Source organism: Hypanus sabinus, chromosome X2, assembly GCF_030144855.1.
Source record: "Hypanus sabinus isolate sHypSab1 chromosome X2, sHypSab1.hap1, whole genome shotgun sequence".
NCBI classification, from domain to species: domain Eukaryota; kingdom Metazoa; phylum Chordata; class Chondrichthyes; order Myliobatiformes; family Dasyatidae; genus Hypanus; species Hypanus sabinus.
In genome coordinates, this window is record NC_082739.1 from 36,364,888 (window position 1) to 36,391,364 (window position 26,477).

Below are 26,477 nucleotides of genomic sequence, written 5' to 3' on the forward strand. Positions count from 1 at the left end.
AAACTATCTAGAAAAGGGGAAAGTTAACCACTGAGTCATTCAACTTCGTGGACTCCCCAGTACCTGCGGGTTGGAAGAGGAGGTTGATAGGGAAGATGTTGAAACTGGAAGGTGTCTTTTCCACTGACCAGTTTGATGTGGGTTGTTCAAGAGCACTCGTCACAATATCCAGGTGACTGAGGACACCCCGTTCAGAGAAAGGTCACGGTGACTGGCCCCTGCAGAGGTGGAAGATGTGCGGCAGCATTTGTGTAAGCTGGAGGAAGCTGGGATCATCACTGAGTCCTGAAGCCCCTATTTGTCTCCAATAGTAGTGGCCAGGAAGAAGAATGGGAAGGTACGGATGTGTGTAAACTATAGGATTCTGAACACATGTACCGTACCTGACCAGTACACACTCCCCAGGATCGAAGACGCGCTGGCCTGTCTGAGTGGTGCGAAGTGGTTCAGTGTGCTGGACTTGAGGAGTGGATATTACCAGATCCCCATGAGTGAGGCTGACAAAGAAAAGATGGCATTTGTATGTCCACTGGGATACTTCCAGTTGTAAAAGATGTCCCAGGGCACCTCAGGAGTTCCTGCAAACTTCCAGTGTGTCATGGAGAAAATGGTGGGGGATATGAACTTGCCTGAGGTATTGGTGTATCTGGATGACCTCATAGCGTTCTGGTCCACCTTGGACGAACATGAAGCAAAGATGCTGAAGGTGCTGGGCCGCCTGAAAGCTGAAGGGTTAAAACATTCCCTGGACAAGTGCCAGTTCTGCAAGACGTCTGTCAACTAGGTCTCACAGGTTGGAGTAGCTACAGATCGATCTATGATAGAGGTGATGACCACATGGCCAAGGCCCCAGACTGTGAGCACTTTGCGCTTGTTCCTTGGGTTCTGTGGTTATATCAGAGGCTCCTGAAGGGCTACACAAAAGTGAGTCACCCATTGAATTAGCTTCTGTGTGGTTACCCTCCCTTGGGGAAGAAAGGGAGGATGACAAAAGGAGGGTAAAGATTATCTTAGCCCTTCAGAGCCTTTTGGACCGAGGTGGGATGTGAAATGTGAAGAGGCCTTTCATTCGCTGAAGAAGCTGCTGACTCAGGTGCCGATGCTGGCTTTTGCAGACTCCTGGTTGCCATATGTACTGCACATGGATGCCAGCAGAGAAGGCTCAGGAGGCATCTTGTATCAGGATCAGGGCACAGGGTTGAGACCTATTGCGTTTGTCAGCTGGAGTCTGTCACCCTCTGTTAAAAGCTATCCCATGCACAAGTTGGAGTTCCTGGCATTAAAATGGGCTGTGGTGGATAAGTTGAGTGACTACCTCTATGGTGCCAAGCTTGAGGTGAGGACGGACAACAATCCCCTAACTTATATCCTGACCCCAGCAAAATTGGATGCCACAGGCCATCGGTGGTTGGCAGCATTGTCTGCCTATGATTTCAGCCTGAAGTACTGGCCAGGAAGCAGGAACATTGATGCTGATGCTTTGTCCTGATGTGCGCATGAGGGACTGGACAGGGATGAAGAGTGGGAGAGTGTTCTGCCCCAGGAGTGAAGGCCATGTGTCAGTTTGCCATCATGGTGAAGGCAGAGGGATGGCAAAGGCAGGATCAAGAGGTAGATCAATTGGGAGCTTCTGATGGTGCCATTCCACAAGTTTACTGTAACCTGACTGCTCTGAAGACAAACCAGTTACAGGAATTGAGTCCTGTGGAAGTGGCAGCTGCTCAGCAGTCGATAAAGGAGACGTGGCCCAAGTGGAGAGGATGAAACACGCTGCAGGGTCTCAATTACTGAGAGAGTGGCCCAGATTGGAGTTGAGAAAACCAGAGTGTTTCATGTGCCATATAAACTGGTCTGGTACTTGTCAACACTAATGATCATTCAGAAATCAAGCTGTCTCCATCTTTAAAGGATCAGCACTACAGCTGAACATTTTCCTGGGATAACGAAGATCAAGTCATCCCAGGTTATATTTGGTCACTTTGAAGCACACTTGCTCAGGGTATCTCCAATGTTTGGGTTCCTGAAAGGGAAAGCACTCATGAAGGTCAGAGAGAGCAAAAAAGAATAGCAGAAGTAGGGGAAGAAGGCTCCTTGGCTCTATGAGCCTGCTCTGTTGTTCCAGAAGAATTTAATTGCTGTCTTATCGAATTGTTACCATCCCCATGAGTGAGGCTGCCATCTTCCTCCAGTTTCCCTAATACATACATTCAATCAATTGTCATGAAGAAAACAAAAAAGAAGATTTGAAATAGGCCAGTCCACTGTTCATTGTGTAAGCAACATAGATATATATATATACTGTATTTTAACTTAAACAATTACCTTTTAAAATGTAGTCAGTCAGTAAAACTGGAACCTTCTCACTATCCTCCTTCATAGCCAGAAGAACTATAGAAAAATATAGTTTGATTAGTGACTTCAAACATTCAGACTTCCAAAACATTTGCCATAATTTCTTTGGACCCTTGTTACTTTGTGTTCCTGTTTTAAATTTGCTTTTTGCCCCCAACTCCTGAAAGTACAAATCCTGGCTGTCCTTTTAATGCAATTCTGAAGGACTTCTGCTCTTTCAGAGTGACAGAACACAACTTGTCCAGAGGTGCCATCTTTCTGATGAGTTGCTAAATGGAGACCCTTTTGCATTTTCCTGTGGGTGCCAACAATTTCCATCGTTGTGGTAAATGTCCTCAGCTAATAACAGAATAGTAATAAGAAGGGAAATAGCAGTTAAACTTTTGGCAGGTGATTTGCAGTTCACTTCCCTTGGGAGTAGGGGAAACAGAATCAAGATTGAATAATTTGTAGGGCCACAGGCAATCGGGAGAGAAAGGGGACTGGTACAGTTGTTCTGCTAAAATCCAGAATAGACTCAGTGGGTGAATGACCTTTCTTGCTGTAACAATTCTAATACGACTAAAATAGATGATTTGGTTAATATGATACTACTGCTTGTGGGAGTTTGCCAGATGTACAGCGGCTACTAGAATTCTTACTTTAAAACTGGAAGAGCCAGATGTCTCATTGTTTATCATGTTGATATCACCAGCTACATGATGGAAATGTGGAATGATAACCCACAGAAGCTGACCATTACCCCTGTGATAATGCTTTAGAGTAGCAACCAAATTAATATCACACTGGATGATTTATCATAGAAATTTATGATGTAGAATAGAAGAAAGATATTCAGCCCATCGTACCTATGTTGGCATCAAATTGACTTCAGGCTAATCACATTTCCCAACTATTGATCCATGGCCCAGCATATTTGACATATTACCCCTGCAGTTAATAATTTTGGATGCCACAATTGAATCTGCCCACACGACTTTTTCAAACAGTGTAGAAGAATTCAATGTGGTTTCTTATGTCACCTGCAGATGCTTTACAATCACCTTCATATCCTCTATTTGCTGATCCTTCTGCCATTGAATTACTAGACGACGGAGAACCTCATGCCTCAATCTTGACAAGGCCTTTAGGCAGCACTTCCAAAACCTCTGGATGCCAATTTGACCAAAGAAAGCTATCCAAATAGAGTGAAGCTAGCAGCAGAACTTCATGTTACTCACTTGTGGTCAGTATTTGAAGATCTTCAACAGTTGGAGGAGTGCTCTTTTTTTCATAAGGAATCACTGTAGTTAGGTACTAGATACAGGAAACAAGCACAATTAATGAAGTGAAAGAAACATCATTGCTTTTCTCCATCTCATGACTAGACAAGGATCTGCTTTATCATATAACTCCTTATAACTGGACCATCCCAAAGTGACAAGAAGGGAAGTCCAAGTACAACTGGGGGGATTCTCATCATCCCAAGTCAAAAGTCTCACACCAGTAATGGCTACTGTACCTACAAAATATTCAAACATATATACACTTGAGATTTCTTTCAAACAAACTGACAAATCTATGCTCTCACTATAATGGTAAAGCTGGTATTTAGAAATAAATGGGACACATTTTTTGTAAAGCTTCCAATACCCTGCTTCAATTATGTAAAGAGTGATTCAACAATGATAGTGAACTATCATTTGTTCCACATACAAATAGCTGGAGGAACTCTGCAAGTCGGGCAGCATCTATGGAGGGGAATAAACAGTCGACATTTCGGGCCGAGGCCCTTCATCAGGTGGGTAAAAGTAGAAACATTCGCTTTCATCATTCACTTTCAACCTAAACTTTCTTCATTCCATGAATTAAGGCTTGCGTGATCTAGTCCCTTTCCCAGAACATGTGAATTCCTTTTGCACTTAGTCTGTTTGCACCTTGGTTGTCCAAGTACACTGCACTTTCTCTGTAAAAGTGACACTAAATACAGTCCTGATGAAAGGTCTTGACCTGAAACATCGACCTTTTAAGACCATAAGACCATATGAGATAGGACCAGAATCAGGTCATTTGACCTATCAATCTGCTCCACCATTTCATCATGGCTGGTCCATTTCCCTCTTAACCTCATTCTCCTGCCTTCTCCCATAACCTTTCACACCCTGACTAATCAAGAACCTATCAACTCTGCTTCAAATATACTCAATGACTTGGCCTTCACAGCTGCCCGTGGCAATGAATTCCACAGATTCAACACCCTCTGACTAAAGAAATTTCTCCTCATCTCCATTCTAAATGGACGTCCCCCCCCCCCCCCCACTATTCTGAGGCTGTGGCCTCTGGTCCTAGACTCTCCCACCATAGGAAACATCCTCTCCACATCCATTCTATTTCAGTCTTTCAATATTTGATAGGTTTCAATGAGACCCCCCTCATTTTTCTAAATTCCAGTGAGGACAGGCCCAGAGCTGTCAAACGCTCCTCATACGATAACCCTTTCATTCCTGGAATCATTCTCATGAAAGTCTTCTGAACCCAATGCCATCACATCCTTTCTGAGATAAGAGGCCCAAAATTGTTCATAATGCTCCAAATAAGGACTAACCAGTGCCTCATAAAGCCTCAGTATTACATTCTTGTGTTTATACTCTAGTCCTCTTGAAATGAATGCTAACATTGCATTTGACTTCCTCACCACCAACTCAACTTGCAAGATAACCTTCAGGGTGTCCTGCACAAGGACTCCCAAGTTCATTTGCACCTTGGATTTTTGAATTTTCTGCCCGATTATTCCTTTCCATAGATGCTGATTTCCTCCAGCATTTTTGTGTGTGTTACTTTGGATTTCCAGCATCTGCAAAATTGCTTGTGTTTATGATGCACTTATTCTATTTACATTCTGCTGTTAGAAGAGTGGCTTTAACTTGGACCGACTCAATTCGAGAATAAGCAGATATTCCTTGGAGTCACTCCCACAATATAATACTGCTGAGTATGTCAACAAATGTTACATGCAGATAGAATCAATAAACTTGCCTAGTAGGTGGACTTTGAAAGATATTGGCTACTGCTGCAGTTTTAGCTAATCTAATTATTTTTCTTTATCATCCAATGTTATGGAGTTGTTGGATAAATTTACTTTCCACCTCCAACCATCTTGCCCACTCAAACAGGCATCTTTTCCCTGTCCTCAAAATTTTAGTCACTAATTAGCATTTTAGTCACTTATGAAAAATGAGAATGATAATCTTCTACCTTTTATTATTTTTAAGATTTTTCTTCCGGCTTGTGTGAGAAAATCAATCTTTAGTTCTTGGAGACTCTATTTCTACGGGTTCACAAATCTAGCTCAATGGGAAATTTGGACAGTATAACAGGGAAATGACACTAAAGACAGTTACCTGTTTGTCATTGCCCGAGTTTCCAAAGGTCTGCCGAATGCCACTCTGGATGACACTGGAGATTCCTTCCATGCTGAAACGCTGTTTGATAGAGGAGTGGAGGTCATCAGAAGAACTTACAGGCGACACACAATAATGGCAACAGTGGATTCACCTTGTACCTTTACCATAGAAACAGCACAGCCCGGGTGTAACCCAGGCTAATTAAACCCAAAAGATGTAATGTTATAAAGCTCCACCTGTGGAGGGATGAAAACGAGGTTCACTGAATTTTAAATAAAAGAGAACTTGGGGGAAAAAACTATGTGAGAATGAGACGTTACTGATGCAGGTGTGGACAAGTGAGAGAGTTGAAGGAAACTGTGAGAAGCTAAAGATATAAACTGTTAAAAGTGGAATTAGTAGTGAGTATCTCTATCCTACTTACTTGAAACCCTCAGGGTGAAACCCCTGGAGGAGAAACAATAGTGATAAAAGTTTTAGTGAAGCTATGGCTGTAACAAGCAGCAGCTACAATAAGACAATATCAACAGAGACGAGTGTCCAAGATCTCTACCGTATTATAAAAATGAGTTTTGTTAAATGATACCAATGGATTTGGTCAGTTTTTTTTTGTGTAAGTACAGTATTGTGAATCAACTTTCTGTGGATGACCCACCAATTCACCCAATGAACCAAGAAAGAAGATGATGAGCCACCGAAGGTCGAAGAACCAGCATGGGAACAAAATGTTTCATTATGTGGAGGATTTAATATGGTTGGATGTATAAGTTTTCATTCAAAGGATCTGAATTTGATTTTCTGCAAGAACTGATTTTTTTTAAAAGACTTTGATAAGTGACTGAATGAGATTTACCTTGTTTAAAAGTTGTGATGTTGGAGAATTGTCATGACAGGAGTTAAGCTGTAAATCTATAATTTTTTAAATTTGAATTTCAATTTGTAGACCCACTGACCTGGAACTGAAACTGAATTTAACCACAATACTTAAGAATAGGAATTTAATTAGTTTTTTTAACTAACTAGGGATAAATAAAAAGGAAAGGTTAGTCTGTAAACCTTTAAACAGGGAATAACACTAGATCTAATTAGAGAAATCAAAGTAATAAAGGTTATTCTAATGAATCTCCCTGATTCTAACGAACAAGGAATTTGGGTTTCATTTGATATCTGAGATTTAAAACCTAAACATAATGTTGGAATTTTGATTTGTTCTTATTCATGTAAATATTTTGTATATATTGTTTTCTTAAAAATAAAACTTGCCTCCAGAAGAGTGTGTTCTATTCACTGCCTCCTTCTGACACCTGCAGCTTCTGATGACTACTGGCACCTAGTGTATTACTATGTAATTTCATTTTCTGATCAAGAGTGCCACGACCAGTCACACGAGGTAGGACCAGCACTACACAGTTGTTACACAAATCATTTTGATACTGAGTCACACAAGGAGATTCTTAATGCAAATTCCCCAAATACTGACCAAAACAGTATGTGTCAAGAGCACGAAAGGAAAAAGGCAAGGCAGAGATGTTTAGGGAAGTTCTACCAGAATTCTGGGCCTTGGCAGCTGAAGGTACCCCATGAATGGTGGATCAATAAAAATCCACGATGATCAATGACTTTGCAACTCAAGCCATGACTGATTTCCCAAATCATATATAATTTAACTTTCATACTATTAACTTGTACGGCCAATAATTAGTTTGCCTGAGCAAACTTATCACAGGCAATCAGTAGTCACAATGTGGAAAGAGTCATTTGATACCACAACCACCTCAATGTCATTTTTTAACAAAATCTAATTAAGCCAGAAACTAACATAATGGAAACTTGCTCTGCTGCTCAGGCGCCCATGTTTGCAAGTGCTACAGGGACTGTCTTCCAGATTATTTTATTCTGTCCATCCATTAAGCTGTGCCAAGAGTAGGATGTGAACACAAAGTCCGAACTTGACGACTGAGGGTGCACTGTCTTTCAAAAAATTCTAAGGCTCTCCCTTCAGTGTCAGCTCTTGTGGACTTGAGAAGTCCTATGCCAGTCATCTTGAGCAACATGATCCCACAATCAACATATAAAAAGCCCAGTCATATTTTTCACTATTGTTTGTGGGAGTATGCTGCATACAAATTAAAAACTCCAGTGACTATAATTACAAACACTGATTAAGTTGATAAAAGCATATTGTGGTCTGTGAATACCCATATATTGTCAAAGGCATTTTTACTGAAATCTGTTTGTTTCTTTAAAGGTCACTAAAGATTTAAAGATCCTGCTTACCCTTACCTTTCCCAGCTGGTGTGCTGAACTTTCTATTACTCCCCAGGCTGATGCCATTATAAAGCATCAGAGAACAACACAGGTTATCTGATGTTCCTTGGTGTCACATCCCTCCCAGTGAGGCTGATGTTTACCTGGGCAGCCCTCACTGATGGGAGGAGATTACTGAGTGGAAGCGTGTGGGAAAGTCTTTCATTTGAATACAGTCGATAGCCATAATGCTAAAGGGTGAAAGGTAAAAATATTTGCATTAAGAAATGCAGAAAATCAGACAATTGCACCTTGAGGATGAATTCAATGCTGAGTAAGTGTCTCTTGCATAAGGCTCCTTTTCTAGTCATTGTATGCAGAGTAAATACGCTGACATCAAGTGAGGGTATTGCCCATCGCAGTAAAGTTACCTGCAGGCATGAGTTACCATCATAACTGCCCAGTGTCACCACGGCTTCCAAGCCCCAGTCCATGAGGAGAACTGGAAATTGCACCCATCAGTGTCGATGACTGGTCAGAGAATTGGGGGAAATAGGGGTTAATGGTCACATATGAAAGAATAGGTTGCAAGGAAGTAAGTTGGGGGGATAGCACTCGTCTGAGGGCAGGCTCAGACCTAATGGGCCAAATGGCCTCTTCTCAAAAAATCTCCCAAATACATATCAATGTCCCCAGAATTTACCGCTACAGCACGGTAAGGGCAATTTACAGCCCACTCACCTATCAAATGACACATCTTTAGGATGTGGAGGTGGGGTAACTGGAGCACCCAGAGGAAGCTAAGACAGTTACACGGAGAACATGCACATTCTATACAGACAACACCTGAGATTGGGATTGAACCTGGATCACTGGAGGTCTACGGCTCTACTAGGTATGTCACTGTGCCATCAAATCATATGGAAATACAACATGATAAAATGGCGGAGCAGACTCAATGGGCCAAATGGCCTAATTCTGCTCCTATATCTTGCAGTCATATGGAAATACACCAGTTCATAAAGGAACATCTATTATTTGAGAATGGCATGCTTCCATTCCAGTTCTTGCTTTCTGAGAGAGCAAATGAGGCTAATGGGATACTTGTAGAGCTTGCCCTATGTGGGGCAGGAGATCGCAAGCCAGGCGCAAAGCTCATGGAGAAGCTACCTTGCTGAGTCATGAACTACCTACATCAGACACCTCAAAGCAATGGATAAAGGGGTTGGTTTTTGGTGGTTGGGTATTTAGTGATGTGCTCCTTCTGTTGTTTTTTCTGGGATCCTTCAGAGTTCTCGTGCAGGATTTCCTCAAGGTTAACTTGTAGGCTGGGTCATTGGTAAGGAAGGCAAATGCAATGTTAGCATTCATTTTAAGAGGACTAGAATATAACAGCAAGGGTGTGATGCTGAGGCGTTATAGGGCATTGGCCAGACCACACTTGGAGTATTGTGAGCAGTTTTCAGCTCATGAAAAAGTTTGGGAAGTGTCTGGAGGAGGTTCATGAAAATGATTCCAAGAATGGAGAGTTAATGTATGAGGAGCATTTGATGGCTCTGGGCCTGTATGCACTGGAGTTTAGAAGGATGAGGGGGGACATAATTGAAAACTAGTGAATATTGAAAGGCCAATATGGAGTGGACATGGAGAGAATGATTCCAATAGTTTAAGACCAGAAGGCGTAGCTTCAGAATAGAGGGACATCCATTCAGAACGGAGCTCAGGAGGAATTTCTTGAGCCAGAGGGTAGTTAATCTGTGGAATTCATTCCCATGGATGGCTGTGGAGGCCAAGTCATTGAGTATATTTAAAGCAGAGTTGATAGGTTCTTGATTAGCCAGGGTATCAAAGATTACAAACAGTAGACAGGAAAACGGGGTTGAGAGGGATAATAAATTACCAGTGATGGAATGCTGGAGCAGCCACAATGGGCTGAATGGCTTAAATCAGCTCCTATGTTTTGTGGTTTTATTTAAGATTCCCCCCCCCCCCCCTCTTTCCATGCATGGTTGATCATGCTGATCTTCAAGAAACCAATTTTGTCCCTTGCTATTGTTTTGCTCTTAATACATCTGTATAAGCTCTTGGGATTCTCCTCCACTTTGTCTGCTAGGGCAACCTCAGGCCTTCTTTTAGCCCTCCTGGTTTCCTTCTTAAGTGTCCTCTTGCAGTTCTTACTTCTCAAGTACCTCATTTGCTCCTCCCGACCTATATCTGTTATGCCTCTTCTTCTTCTTAACCAGGCTCTCAATATCACTTGAAAACCAAGATTCCCTAAAATTGTTATCTTTTCCTTTTATTCTGACAGGAACATACAAACTCCATACTCTCAAAATTTCACTTGCTAGAAAACAACCTGTCCGAATCCACACTTGCCAGATCCTTTCTGATACAGTCGCTACGTTCGGATATGGCCCACATGCAGAGCGAGAGACACTGAAGTGGGCCGATAATTCAGACTTTAATGCAAACAGAGTTAGAGGGAAAAGAAAACAACAAATGCTAGGCCAAACAGGACCATTAACTAAAACTCTCAAATAGAAAATGAAGCCAACGCTGTGGCTGAAAGGAATAACGAAACGTAAAATGAATACCGCTAGTCTTCAGAGTTAGTTGACTCGACAGTCCAATTTCTCAGGCAAAGCCAAATGTAAACAGTCAGCAAAATGTTGCTGTGCTTTGCTCAAGTTTCGACAAGTGCTACGACACAAAGAATGGAGTTAAATACCATCACAATGAAATAATAATTAGCTGACATGTGCATATTCACGAACACAATTGCTGTATCTGTTGCACTGCTGAATCCATGGTTGTGGCATAGACCATCAAAATTGGCCTTTTTCCAATTCAGAATCTCAACCAGAGGACCAGATCGATCCTTTTCCACTTTTATCTTGACTCTAATGGCACTATGATCACTAGATCCAAAATGAACCCCAATACACACTTCTGTCACCTGTACTTTCTCATTTCTAGCGAGTTGGAGGATGTATTAAGACAGCACAGCTCATTTCAGAGGTACCTCAGCCAATCATCATTCTGAGTGAGCACTGTGTCATCAGTCTGTTCATCAGACAAGTATGTCTTCAAGGACGACATTTTCAAAGCAAAAATGGTTAAAGACTGTGCAGTAAGACTGCTTAAGTCTAGTCTCTGAGACTGTCCATTCTGTTGCCAAAGGCGTAATGAAACAATCATTTGACTTTCATTTTCAGTAGTTAAGTTTGACATTGTGGATGTGAGGAGGGGAGTATTCATTTAGCATGCAGTTTGTTTTATATAAACATCACTTCCTGTTTATAAGCTGTTTTACATCATTTCCTGCGTGGGTTAATTTGGATTTCAATTGAAATACACATGGTAGAAAGACATTCATCTCCATCCACTCTTTATATGCCATTGAAACAGCAATATCTGTGAGTCCTGAGCATCTTGGTATTGGTAACCATTTAGTAGATGCACTTTGAAAGAAGTATTATGTTTGGCATTCATCACTATTAAGCTATCATTGCGCCACGAGTTCACCCTAGTCCACGGCATTGCTATAGAATGTTGCATATGTATATAACCAATAATACACAGAATAATCAATAATATTAGTATATTTAGGTGCATGATGATTCTGTATTGAATCTAAGAAATGTTTTACTAACTTTTTGCAGTTTCACAAAGTTTTCTCATGAAAAACCTGAAGAAAGCTTCTGGCTTGGTGATTTTTGAGGTGTTTAACTCCTTGTATAGCTTTGTATTCAATGCACTGCAAGGGCAGTAGAAAGAAACTTACAACGTCCACTTTAAATATACCCAATAACTTGGCCTCTGCAGCCACCTGTGCCAAAGAATTCCACAGAGTCACTACCTCCTGGCTAAAGAAATTCCTTCTTATCTCTGTTCTAAATGGACGCCTGTCCATTATAAGGCTGTGCCTTCTGGTTCTAGACTCACCTACCACAGGAACCTCTCCACATCTACTCTATCACGGCCTTTCAATATTCAATAGGTTTCAATGAGATTCCCCCATCATTCTTCTAAACTCTCGCGAGTACAGGCCCAGAGCTATCAAATGCTCCTCATAAGTAAATTCTTTCATTCTCCGAATCATTCTTGTGAAACTTCTCTGGAGCCTCTCCAAAGCCAGCAGGTCTTTTCTTAAATAAGGGGCCCAAAGCTCTAAGTCTGACCAATGCCTTATAAAGCCACAGCATTACAATGTTGCTTTTATATTCTAGTCCTCTTGAAATGAATGCTAAAATTTCATTTGCCTTCCTTACCACCTAACCTTTAGAGAATCCTGCACAAGGACTCCCAAGTTCGGATTTTTGAAATTTTGAAATTCCTCTGTTTAGAAAATAATCTATGCTTTTATTCCTTCTACCGAAGTGCATAACCATACACTTTGTTACACGATATTCCAACTGCCACTTCTTTGCCCATTCTTCCAATCTGTCTACGCCCTTCAGCAGGCTCCCTCCTTCCTCAACACGACCTATCGTCCACAAATTTTGCCACAAAGCCATCAATTCCATCATCAAAATCATTGACACGTAATGTGAAAAGAAGTGGTCCCAACACTGAACCCTATGGAATACCAGTAGTTACCAACAGCCAATCAGAAAAGGCTGGTACCTTTCTTGTAATACCATGAACTCTTGTCTTGTTAAGCAGCCTCATGTGCAACACCTTGTCACAGGCCTTTTGAAATTCTAAATAACAACATCCACTGATTCTCCTTTGGCTATCCTACTTATTATTTCCTCAAAGGATTCCAACAGATTTGTCAGGCAAGGAGACCATGCTGACTTTGGCCTATTTTAAGCTGACTTGGAAGAAATTCAGGTCAGAAGGGAATATATCTTTCATATTTTCTCTCTGTATGTGAATAATGGTATGGAAGCAAAATAGAGCCCAACATCACAGAGCAGAAACTGAGCTGGAATTACAGAATGACAACCTCCCTCTCTCCTACAACATCACATAACTGCAAAACATACATGACTTTCAATGTATCAATAATGATTGGCTGGAATTGAACAGCCATTGACATATAGGGATCAAGGTCTCACCTTCACAGGCATGCGGTTTGCCTTCTCCTGTCGGATGCTTGGTGGAACCCCGCCTTTGTCCTTCTTTTTCTTCTTCATTGATTCCCGGTGCTCCTTCTGCTTGTTCTGCACCTCAATGAGGATGGAGATGAAGCTGTTCTTCACTTCCTTCTCAAACTCTAGCTCATCACGCAACGCCAGCTGCTGTATCAGCTCCTCTGAATAATCTTTAATGGCTAATTCAATTTGCACCAACATTTCACCCATCTCAGCCTCCGACATCAGTTTCACATCTGCACATGTAAAACACAGAAAAACAGGGTTTGAGGATTTGTGTTCTGAAGCTACCTCATTCTTCCTTCCCTGTTTCTACTGTCTTCTTGTGTTTGTATGTATCCCTAACTCCAATTTTAATATCATAAAAGTCTATTCTCACTGGCTTCATATGCTTTCCTCCCCTTACTCACTGCCACCCCCTCTATAAGTTTCCCTATTGGCACATGAGTCAGTCATCTGGGCCCCATGAGTTATAACTCCACCTCCACCTTATCACCCTTCAAAGCTTTTCTTTAAGCCAGTCCCTTTGACCAACCTAGCTTATCATTTTCATAAAGACATTCTGTCCCACATGCTATGCAGTTAATAGTTCAGTAATATTTGAGTAATCTTGTATACATATTGTATGATAAAGCATTGTTGTTCTCTTAAATAATTCATTATGGATTATATGTATGAATACATGAATTGTATATGTTATCACGCTGTCACGTGACACACGTGCATCTCGCTTAAAGTAAAACACGAAGTTAGACTCACATTTCGGACTCCCATGTCATCCTTTGAAGTAATTTAATGTTCTGAAGTTACAAAGCTGAACAGTGGCAATGAGGTATTTTTAAAACAAATGTATTGGAAGAAGATGGCAACAGCTAGCAATGCGACCATGGCAACGTCCTTCACACAGTTCGGGAAACTACTTCTATTACTTCTTCTTCTTCTTTCAAATATGATTCTGCTACAACTGGAACCTGTTATTTACATTTTGGTGGTGTATTCTTGGGCTGATTGAGCCATCTAGCACTTGGCTGACTCTGCAGGAGTTCGGTGAGGTTTCGAGCGGAGTGTGCAGCCCGGAGGGCAAGGGCCTGGAGATGGGGCTCAAGCCCATGATTGACTCCATTTCTTGCTGATCTCTCTGAGCAAAGCTTCGAGCAAGATTGAAATCAACAAGTATGAAAGCAGAAGGTGAATGGCTGTTCAGCGCTGGCTGCCTGCATTTGATTGGTCTGTCTCTCATTCGCTGCTGCTGGAAGAAGGTGCTTACTTGTGACCGGACTCACTCACTGCTGACAGTGTCTGAATTTTGGGTATTCGATACGGGCATGGTTTGAGCATTGGACTCTGCAGTTCATGTTTTACGTTTCCGGTTACTCTTTTTTTAATTACTATTCTGTGTGATTTTGATCGGGGTGGACTGGCTCTGCGGCCTGCAGTCAATGAATGACACAGTGCTAAATTGAATTGAACTGAATATTCCTAGACTGGTTTGATGTTTTATTTTCTCTGTCTTTCGCTTGTTTTTTTGCTGTTTGCGCAATTTGTTCTTTATTCTGCATGTTGGGCGTTTGGTGTTTTCTTTGAACAGGTTCTATGGTGTCTCTTTGCTTCATGGCTGTCTGTGGGAAGACCAGTCTCAGGGTTGTAATACTGCATACATACTCCGAGAGTAAATATAGTTTGAGACGGCTACCAACCTGTTGAAGTGCAGCGAGGGATGGCGAGTTACAAAGAAAAGCGCAGTGAGGAAGGGCAAATCAAAAAGACAGCACAGCTTGTGCCGAGTATTGAGTGAAAAAAGGCAGTAGATGGAAGAATTCATAGGTTCATAAAGAGTGAGTACCAGGTGATAATAATCAGAAAAAAGATCAGAAATGGCTGGCCACATCGGAAAGACTGATGCGTTTGATTGCTCAATGGGTAACTGGCTCATGTATACTCAGCTAATTGAACAGCATTTTAGAGCAAATGAAATAGTCACTGAGAAGCTGCTACCAATTTTGCTAAGTGCATTGGGTTTAAAGGCATACAGTTTGCTTTGAAGTTTGACTGCTTCATCCAAACCAGCAGAAATGAGCTTTGCTGATATTGTGAAAATAATTCAGGAGTATTTAAAACCAAAACCTTGTTGATTGCAGAACACTTCAGGTCTCATAAGCAGAATTAATAGGAAGAGAAGTCCATTTCTGTGTACGTGGCTGAATTGAAGAGATTGTCTGAGCATTGTCAGTTTGGTAGTGGTCTTAATGATACACTGAGAGATTGATTAGTTGTGGATTCTTACAAGAAAGCATTCAAAATGGCTCCTAACTGAAGCACAACTCACATTTAAAAGAGCAGCTGAAATTGCAGTATCAATGGAAACAACAGACAGAGATGCAATTGAATTGCAGTCAGGAATGAAAGTGAGCGTGAACAAAATTGCAACATTTAAACTTTAACTGGTCTGGCCAAACAAACTGCATTAACAAATTGCGTAATTTGCTTGTGTATTTGTGGGTCACTCTAACTGTAACTGGGTGTGTGATGGTCACCTCTCCCATCAGTGTGAGACCAATTGGTCTCCCTCTCTGGGTCATGGTGACTGGTCTGTTTTGTGTTTATCACAATAAAAACTGTTGTTGAGATAAGAAGATTCCTCATCTGTCATTATGGACCAAATGCTCACTACATTACTATAAACACTCACAAAGGGCTTATTTTTGGAGTAGCATCAGCACCTGCACTCTGGCAGAAAGCTGTGGACCAGGTGCTGCAAGGCTGTCCAGGCACTCAGTGTCACTTGGATGACATCCTTTTTACTGGTAAGGATGACAGGGAACATCTCCAAAATAAATCTCAAGACAGTGTTAAAAAGATTAGATTATGGACTCGGAGTATGACACAAAAAGCATGAAGTCTTTAAACCAAGCATCACCTACTGGGGTCACACTATTGACACACAAGAATTACACAAATGTACTGAGAAAATTTTAGCAGCGATGGATGCCCCAAGGCCAAAGGATGTGTCACAGTTGTGGTCCTTTTTAGAATCTGTCAACTACTATAACAGGCTCTTGGCAAACCTGGTTACTATACTCGACACTTGATTTCATTACTGCAGATCGAAAAGAAATGCTAATCAACAAGGCAGTGTGAAGTGGCTTTCAAAAAGGTAAAGGTAAGACCATGAACTGACACATTATGATCCACATCATCCAGTGAACTAAGCACCTTCCCAAGATCAAGATCGCAAAAACTAGAAGAAAAAACAAGAAGAGGAAAGGTGGCTACTGACTCTTTCAATCTCAGTGTCAACTCCTACAACCACCATGGAGGAGACCCCAGAACATGTTTCCCAGCCACAAGTCTCACCTGCCAAGCAGTAATCCCCCCCTCTCCCCATCAAGAAAAACATTATCCCACAAGAGTTAGAAAGCCACCACATCAATTAAATCTTAATTTAAATGGGACAATTTAAAATTTACTATGTTGTGGATGTCTGTACATAGTGGTTGTATTATATAGTATACTGTGTTGAGATGAATTCTCCATTGAGTTGGAGTTTATAACTAAACAGGGAGGAGTGTTGTGTGTTTAATATTTCAGTCATCTTACATATGCATTGTTACATTAAATATTCTTATTCATTTAAATAATTAATTTACAGGTTATACAGGTTTACAGGTCCTCACGTTACCACATGATACTTGCTTAAAGTAAACTCAGTTAGACTCATGTTCCCGGCTCTGTTGTTTTCCTTTGAATTAGTTTAATGTTTTGAAGTTACAAAATATAACACTACAGCATGCCAAGTCTGCACTGATCATCAACCACTCATTTATGACAATTCTTCTCCCATTCTGTTTTATTCCTCCCACCATCTATTCAGCTCCATACACACTCGGGACAATTTACTGCAGCCAGCTAACCTGCCAACATGCATGTCTTTGGAATGTGGGAGGAGATCAGAATTCCAGGGAGAGCAGTTGCCTTCCAGGGTTCCTGGATCACTCCCACATCCCAAAGATATGTTGGTTGGTACTTGGCTACCGTGTGCAGGTGAATGGTAGTGTGTAGGGTGCACCCAGGCTGCTGAGCAGTTCTACTACATGCTCATCTGTGATGCCTTCCTTAGCTCAGGTGGTGTTATGATCACTCAGTCAAACTCTAGTCAGTAACTTGCATCTGGACACCAATAATTCTCTGTATAAAATGTATGAATTTCCTCAATCATATTTTAACCCTTATAAGATGGAGTTTTCCATCAGGATGAGATCACCTAAGTGTGAAACAGCAATAGCACACATTCAAATTTCACAGTAACCAGATCATTCTGGGAAGTGTACATCATCATACATCTACATTCTGACCTGGAGCCAAGAACTCTTAAATGTTTTCCCTCATCTTTATACTTTAATCTTGTTGTCCTTCACAGGGATATGGAGTGACCTAGCTACAGAATCATCATGATGGGTTACATGGTATTTGAAAAGCAAGAAAATACTGCAGATCCAGGAAATCTGAAATAAAAATAGAAATGCCGGAAACACTTAGCAGGTCAAGTACCACTTGTGGGAAGAGAAGCCGCGTTAATGTGTCTCAGCAATAATCATCTCCCGGGTGAAATGCCCTTGACCTGAAGTATTAAGCTTTCTCACTCTTGGTATGCTGCCTGATCTGCTGAGTACTTACAGCATTCTGATTTTGTTAAAAGAAAGGACTGGATGGTATTTTGCTTCAAACACACGGATGTGAGAAAAGTGTCCTAAAATTGGATGTAAACAGAATTAATTTTTTAAAAATTCTGCCTTATGAAAACAGAAGGGATCAAACTTTCTCAAGCACTTCTCTCATACGAGGCATGCTGTTTCCATTGTTAGTTTGAAACTTCCCTACTGATCAAAGTGGACTAAGGATTAGTTCTGATGACCTTGAAGGTGTTTATCCTTATGGCTTTTGCATTTCTCTTTTGCTAGGCATTAAGAGACAGGAAATAATAAGATAAAATGCAGATTAGCTATGGTCTCATTGAATCTAATGAACAAGGCTTAGGTTAAATGGTCCCTCCTATTTTATATTTTTATTCTATATCTCCTTGTGAGCAAAATGTGAGTAAACTGCCGACATATGCAGTATGAAAGGAGCCCGCAATAGTGAGGTGTGTACACCTGGACTACTCTTAACCTATCAATCTGGCCAATTTTCAGTAAATCATGGAAGATGGGGGCTTGCCCCCATCTCCAATGTAACATCAATATGCTGAAACCTTACCTTCTGTCAGAATGTTATTGTTACTGCAGGTGGATGGTTTCAATGCTTGGACCTCCAGCGAGAGGACAGAGAGCTTGTCGGATTGTGATGGAGTCTCTTCAACTTCAGGGTCAGGGGAATTCTGCATCATTTCTTCAATCTCCTCAATGACCTGTGGGGTGATCACATGATGCTAATCCCAGAGATTCTGCAACCTTCAATCCTTTTCAATTGTCATTCTTATTCCTCTCAAAGAACTCTGTGACTTTCTGAAGTTGACTGCGAGGTCAATGAGTAGATGTATTGTCAGGTGTGCTATGGACCCAGGCAGAGTTTATATGCATTCTAGTTCCAGTTAATCCTGTGCTGGAATGAAAGTTGTACTACAGTGGTTTCTTTAACAAAAGTCTCACATCATCACTTAGAATTTTACTTTCAAGGTTCTAGCCATGAGCCTTTGTCCCTCAATTTTCATTTTGTCTATAGTTGTTCGAGAGCTCTTTTTCTCTTCTGGTGTTCCTCTCAATGAAACACTACTCACCCTTGTGCTATGACCTGAGCAAATGTAAGCAAAATAAGTTTAGCCATCCAATATGACAGTGACAAGCCTCTTCCACAGCCACATCATGGACACCAAAGACAACTTATGACCTCAAAGTTCAAAGTAAGTTTATTATCAAAGTACATATATGTCACCATATACTACTCTGAGATTCATTTTCTTGCAGGCATTCACAGAAGAACAAAGAAATACAACAGAATCAGTGAAACACTGCACGGAGCAGCGGCAATCAGCGGTCGGAAGCGTGAGACGATGTAGCTCACTCAGGTATGCCGATTAAGTACATGAGGCATCGATTCGCGGCAGTTTGGTGTTTTGAGCAGCGCCAATCAGCGATCCGAAACGTGAGAAGACATCGCTCACTCACTTTCACCAATTGAGTACGTAAGGCATCGATTCACGGCGTTTAGGTGTTTTGAACAGCGGTAATCAGCGACCCAAAATGTGAGAGGACATAACTCACTGATTGTGAACATAAAGCATCAATTCGCGGCAATTTAGTGTTTGAGCAGCAGCGATCAGCGATGAGAAGCACTCAGGTTCACCGATTGAGTACATAAAGCATTGATTTGCAGCAGTTTAGTGTTTTGCGCAGCAGCCAATCAGTGACTGGAAGTTTGAGAGGCTTCAGCGAGGAGAGGCAAAAAAGCAGTAGGTAGATATTTTACCCCCAGTTAATTTATTGCTTCCTTCGTTATATTTGTAGTTAGAACAATAGGGATGCCAGGCAGGATAGTTGAATGCTCCTCTTGTGGGATGTGGGAAGGCAGGGAGATCTCCAGTCTCCCTGACGACTACATCTGGGAGAAGTGCATCCAGCTGCAGCTTCTAACACTCTGTATTAAGGAGTTGGAGCTGGAACTGGATGAACTCTGGATCATTCAGGAGGCTGAAGGGGCGATACATAGGACACATAGAGAGGTAGTTACACTCAAGGTGCAGGATGCAGGAAACTGGGTGACAGTCAGGAAGGAGAAAAGGGTTAAGGAGCCAGTGCAGGGTGCCACTGTGGTCATTCCCCTGAACAACATGTATATCACTTTGGACACTGTTGGGAGCGGTGACCTAGCAGAGGAAAGTCACAGTAGTCAGGTCTCCAGCACTGAGACTGTCTTTGTGACTCAGAAGGGAAGGGGAGAGAAGAGGCGAGAAGTGGTGACAGGGGATGTGTTAAGGGAACAAAAAGAAGATTCTGCGGACAAGATCGAGATTCCCAGATGGCATGTTGCTTTCAAAGTGCCAGGGTTACAGGACATCTCAGATCGAGTCCTCAGCATTCTTAAGTGGGAGGGCACGCAGCCAGCGGTCATGGTCCATGTAGGTACCGACGACATGGGTAGGACGAGGGATGAGGTTCGGCATGGGGAGCTCAGAGTGTTAGGTGCTAAGTTAAAGGGCAGGAGTTCCAGGATAGTGATCTCAGGATTGCTACGCACGTCATGTGCTAGTGAGGCCAGAAATAGGAAGATCATACAGTTTAACATGTGCCTAAGGAATTGGCATAGGAGGGAAAGCATCAGACTTTTGGATCATTGGGCTCTCTTCCAGGAAAGGTGGGACCTGTACAGAGGGGACGCTTTGCAATCGAACTGGAGGGGAACTAATATCAAGGCGGAAGATTTGCTCGTGGTGCATGGGGCGGGCGGGATTAAACCAGAGTACCAGAACAGACAGCGGAGAGGTTGTGGAGACAGGTGTTGTTAAGACCTCAGACAAAGTCAGGAGTCAAAGGATTGAGCATGGTGTGGCTAATGTTGTGAGCTGTGTATATTTCAATGCAAGTATTGTAGGACGTATAGATGAGCTCAGGGCATGGACCAGCACATGGAATTAAGATATTGCAGCCATTAATGAGACTTGGTTGCCGGAGGGGCAGAGCTAGCAGCTCTATATTCCAGGGTTCTGGTGTTTTAGACACAACAGAATGGGAGGGATTAAAGGGGGAGGGGTGGCGTTACTAGTCAGGAAAAATGTCACAGCAGTGATCAGTCAGGACAGACTGCAGAATTCGACTAGTGAAGCTTTATGGGTGGAACTGAGGAATAAGAAATGTATGACCATGTTAATGGGACTATATTACGGACAACCCTACAGTCTATGGGATTTGGAGGAACAAATTTGTTGAGAGATTGCAGACTGTTGCAAGAAACGTAAGGTGATTTTAACATTCTACATATTGACTGGGACTCCCATACTGTAAAAGGATGAGATGGGATAGAATTTGTTAAATATGTTCAAGAAAGTTTCCTTAATCAGTCCCAACAAGAGAGTGTGCAGTACTTGATCTGCTGTTAGTGAATGAGACAAGGCAGGTAACAGAAGTTTGTGTAGGGGAGCACTTTGCATCTAGTGAACACAATACCCTTTGTTTCAAAGTAAATTTTGAAAAAGGTGGGTCTGGTCCACAGTTTGAGATTCTAAATTGGAGAAAGACCAATTTAGATGGCATCAGAAAGGATCTGGTAAGTGTGGAGTGGGACAGGCTGTTTACTGACAAAGGTGTACTTGGTAAGTGGGAGGCCTTCAAAAGTGAAATTTTGAGAACACAGAGCTTGTATGTACCTGTCAGAATAAAAGATAAAGCTAACAGGTTTAGGGAACTTTGTTTTTTGAGAAATAATGAGGCCCTGGGAAAGAAAAAAAAATAGGAGGTGCATAGCAGGTATAGACAGGTAGGAACAAATGAGGTGTTTATGGAGGATAAGAAATGCAAGAGAACACTTCAGAAATAAATCAGGAGGGCTAAAAGAAGGCATGAGGTTGCCCTAGCAGACAAGGTGAAGGAGAATTCTAAGGGATTCTACAGATATGTTAAGAGCAAAGGGATAAAAAAGGACAAAAGTGGTCTTCTAGAAGATCAGAATGGTAATTTATGCATGGAACCAAAAGGGATAGGGGTGATCTTAAACGGATTTTTTTGTATTTGAATTTACTTGGGAAATGGTCTATAGAATTGAGGCAAAGCAGCAGTGAGGTCATGGACTCCACACAGATTACAGAAGAGGAGGTGTTTGCTGTCTTGAGGCAAATTAGGGCAGATAAATCCCCAAGGCCTGACAAGGTGTTTCCTTGGACCCTGTTAGAGGCAAGATCAGAAACTGCAGGGGCCCTAGCAGAAATGTTTAAATTATCCTTAGTAACAGGTGAGGTACCGGAGGAGAGCTAATGTTGTTCCGCTGTTTAAGAAAGGCTCTAAAAATAATCCAGGAAATTACAGGCCGGTGAGCCTGACATTATGTTGGGAAAGTTATTGGAAGGTATTCTAAGGGACCGGATATATGAGTATTTGAATAGACATGGATTAGAGATAGTCAGCATAGCTTTGTGCATGGTAAGTCATATCCAACCAATCTAATAGAGGTCTAATGAGCTGCTGGCACAAGTGGTGCATGCGAGCTCAATGTCAACGTTTAAGAGAATTTTGGATAGGTACATGGATGGGAGGGGTATAGAGGGATATAGTCCTGGTGCAGGTCGATGGGAGTAGGCAGTTTAAATGGTTCACCGGATGGGTGAAGGGCCTGTTTCTGTGCTGTACATTTCTATGACTCTATGAGGCGGTGGGTCCCGGGCCTGAGAGCATATCGAAGCAGCAGGGTTTGAGTCTGAGGGTGAGAAACAACCTGCTTTTTGGCTGATTTAAGCGCCGGGGAAGATTGAAAAGGTCAGGGGTGTCGGGACCGGAGCAGAGCATTGAGCTAGTTTTCAGCTCACTGCTCAGAGACGTTTACTCATCTCTGCACTGAACTAAGGCTATGGCCTCCATCTAACAGGCTCCCGGACTGGCTGCGACTGGCTTTGTAGCTGTGGACTCGTTTACAGTTCTGAACGTTATTTGTTCACTTTTATTGGTTGCACGATTTGTTTTTTTTTCCCCATGCACATTGGATGTTTGCTGGTCTTCTTTTTAATGGATTCTATTGGGTTTCTTGGTTTTGTGGCTGCCTGTAAGGAGACGAATCTCAAGGTTGTACAGTACATAGTATACATACAGTATATTGATAATAAATGTACTTTGAACTTTTTGAACTTTAAATAGCAAGATACCGAACACAAGAAAATCTGCAGATTGTGGAAATCCAAAGCAACACACTTCCAAAATGCTGGAGGATAGATAGATAATACTGAGAGCATGAGTTGTAGAGTCCTTGAAAGAGAGTCTATAAGCTGTGGAATCAGTTCAGAGTTGAGCTGAGTGACATTACCCATGTTGGTTCAGGAGCCTGATGATTGAAGGTTAACAACTGTACCTGAACCTTGTGGTGTGGGACCTCGGTCTCCTGTACTTCCTTCCCAATGACAGCAGTGAGAAAAGAATGTGGCCTGGATGGTGTGGGTCCATGGTGAAGGGTACTGCTTTCATGTAGCAGCACTCCCTGTAGGTGTGCTCGGTGGTAGGGCCTACTTCTTGTAGGCTTTTCCATTCTTAGGCATGTTGTTTCCATGCCAGCAGCCAGGGACCTCTCCACTGTGCATATATAAAAGGCTTCTTATCTGCCCTGACCTGATGGAGCAATTTCCTCCACAATCGCTGCCTGACTTGAGTTCCTCTAGCATTTTGTGTGTGTTGCTTTGGACTTCTCTTGTGTTCGCCATTCTCAGCCCTTGCACTAGCATGGATCAAAATGGTTTCCTCTTCTTAGTTAATGACCGAGGATGGAATTCCATTAATACACCAGCATCAATCCTCCATCTCACATGCCAATCTCATGAACATTGACGGCTGAGTAGTATTTCTGTCCCACCTCCAGCTTTCAGAGAAAGTGACGCTTCACTAGGTTCTTATCACTTCTTCATAGCATGAGGTTGTTACTATTTAGCCCAGCATTTTATATCGACCCCAAACTAATGTTCAACTCAGTGGCTTGAACTTAGAGCAGCAGATCCTCTTCCCTTTTGGATATTTAACAACCACTCTATATTTAACAACAGTATTTTATCATCATCACCATTATAAATCTTATCATGGCAGACTATTCAGTTCACTGACTTTAGAGTCCAAGCTGCTGTGGTGGGATTATTGCTGGACTATGCCCATCAGTACTCCCGACCATCTACAAATGCACATTTGAGAGCACCTAACAAGTTACATCACTGCACGGTGCAGGAAATGCACTGTGGTGGACAGGAAGACGCTACAACTGGTGGTTAAAGCTGTCCAGCACACCACCAGCAGCAGTCTGCTCACACACATATACAGAGGAGTGCCGGAAAAAGGCAGCAATATCATAAAAGATCCCACGCACTCTGCTCATTGAATGTTTGTCCCATTCCAGTCAGGGAAGAGGCTATGTAGCATCCATAGTGGGACCACCACACTCAAAAACAGTTACTTCCCCCAAGCTGTTAGGTTGATCAACACCTCCACCCACTAACCCACCCCGCCACTACTTTATCATTTCCTGTCAGAATCACCTTATGTACAGACACTCCTGTGCCCAGCATCCCTTTACGTACATACAACCAACACATGTATATAAGATAATCTTATGTATTTATATTTATTGTGTTCTTTCTGCTTATTGTGCTTTTTTTAAATGCCGCATCAGATCTGGAGTATCAATCACTTCACTCTTCTTTACGTCTGTATACTGAAGAATGACAGTAAACAACCTTGAATCTTGAACTTAAAAAATATCTTCAGATATTAGACATCCAGGCCTTTGAATTACACCAGCAACTATGCCTATAACCTCATAGATTGAAGAGTGAGGCATCAGCTGGGGCTTTGAATTGAAGGACAGATTGTAATGATGGGCAATATTGAATCTGGCTGCACACATGAACTAAAGCTGCTTTTGATCTGGGTGATTTCTCCTGAAAATTTGCCAATATTTGGTTGTCATCTCATTTTGTCTCTGTGGGTGCACTTGTTATTGGCTCTGAAGGTCTACCTGCTCGGCTGTGAAGAGAGGCTCCTCGCTTGTGGAAGACACGATGATGTCCAGCTTCTCAATTAACTCTCCATCCTCAGTGATGCTGTCTTTGTCACTCACCTGTAAGATGCAAAAGGAAAGGTAAAAGTAGAATTATTCAACCTAAATTTTCTTCATCCCATGAATTAAGGCTTACTTGATCTAGTCCCTCTCCCAGCACATCGGAATTCCTTGTGCACTTTGTCTGTTTGCAGCTTAGTTGTCCAAGCACACTGCACTTTCTCTGCAAATGTAACACTGTATATAGTCCTGATGATGGGTCTTGGCCTGAAAGGTCGACTGTTTATTCCCCTCCATAGACACCCCTACCTTCTGAGTCCCTCCTGCATTACTCAGGATTTCCAGCATCTGCAGAATCTCTTGTGTTTATGCTATATACAGAAATCTGTTATTGTTTATCCTTTTCGTATTACATCGATGTACCTAAATATGGAATAATTTGTCATGCAAACCAAAGCTATTCACTATATCATGGAACATATAACGATGATTAACCAGTTGCCAATTACTGTATTGAAACAACTCTGCAGTGTAGACCTAATTAACTACTTCCCTTTCACACGTTAATAAAGTATTGCATTGGAAGTGGAAGGTTTTTAGATGCACTTTAGGGACCTGAGTTTAAGGTTTTGCACATCAGGATATCACTGAAAGCATGTTACACCAGCAGAGATTCTGATATCAAATGAGGTGGTTAACCAAGGCCTCACCTTCTCGATCTATGACACCACCACAAAGAATTTCAAAGGGAATTCTTGGTGTCTCAACCAATATTAATCTTTCAACTAATATTTAAAAAACTCTTGATCACATCTCTGTTTATGGAAGATGCTTCTCCACAAAATAACTGGAATGTTATCTGCATTACAACAGGCATTACACTCAGAAAGGTTTCTCATGGGCTGAAAAGACTCTAGGGATATCCAAAACTGGAATGTGTGGTGTCACTTCTGGGCTGCCTCCAGCATATCATTGGTTGGTTAATGCAAAAAACACATTTCACTGTATGTTTCAAAGTACTTGTGACGAATCAATATAGTTTTAATTTTTTTTTGAAAACTGACAAAGCCTTGCTTTGATTTTCTCTGCAACGATGCTAAGACAATAGATTTGATGACTCCAATAGGATATAAATACCGGGTTCAGGAACAGTTGTTACCCTTCAACCATCAGGTTCCTGAACTGGCGTGGATAATTTCAATCACCTCAACACTGAAATGATCACTGAACACAACTTAAGGATTCACCTAGAAGGATTCTACAACTCATGTTCTCAGAATTATTTATTTATTTACTTTTTTTTTTTTTTTTTTTTTTTTAATTTCCCAGATCAAGCTGGTAAAACCTGAGGTACTGGCATAGCCAAGCACACTCATTTGTCAATTGCTAGGAACTCTAAGACTATTCTAGTGGTGTTTAGTATTGTGGGTTTCTGGAAATTTACATAAATATTATGATATAAGTCTAATTGTTTAATGCTATTTGTGTAGTGACTGTGGGATGACACCATTTGTAGATATTACCATCAGGACAATGTATATCCAGTTCATGTTCCATAGTCTTTCAATTTCTTCTTTTAATTCAGCATATTTCTGGTGTTTTCCACTTATTGATTCCTCTATATTATGTGTGTTTGGAATGGTTATATCCATTAAGTAATTGTTCT

The 26,477-nt window shown here is 41.6% G+C and overlaps 1 protein-coding gene across 1 annotated transcript in view; it reads right to left on the reverse strand.

Moving 5' to 3' along the window:
* The window catches only part of fez1 (fasciculation and elongation protein zeta 1 (zygin I)), a 92,499-nt gene that overhangs the window by 9,636 nt on the left and 56,386 nt on the right, over window positions 1-26,477 (reverse strand). Inside the window, exons 3-8 of the mRNA XM_059957249.1 lie at window positions 24,770-24,871; window positions 18,335-18,485; window positions 13,046-13,317; window positions 5,733-5,813; window positions 3,573-3,648; window positions 2,323-2,388 (exon numbers count right to left, since the gene is read on the reverse strand). Of these exons, the coding sequence (XP_059813232.1) occupies window positions 2,323-2,388; window positions 3,573-3,648; window positions 5,733-5,813; window positions 13,046-13,317; window positions 18,335-18,485; window positions 24,770-24,871 (748 nt within the window). The remainder of the gene's footprint in view (window positions 1-2,322; window positions 2,389-3,572; window positions 3,649-5,732; window positions 5,814-13,045; window positions 13,318-18,334; window positions 18,486-24,769; window positions 24,872-26,477) is intronic.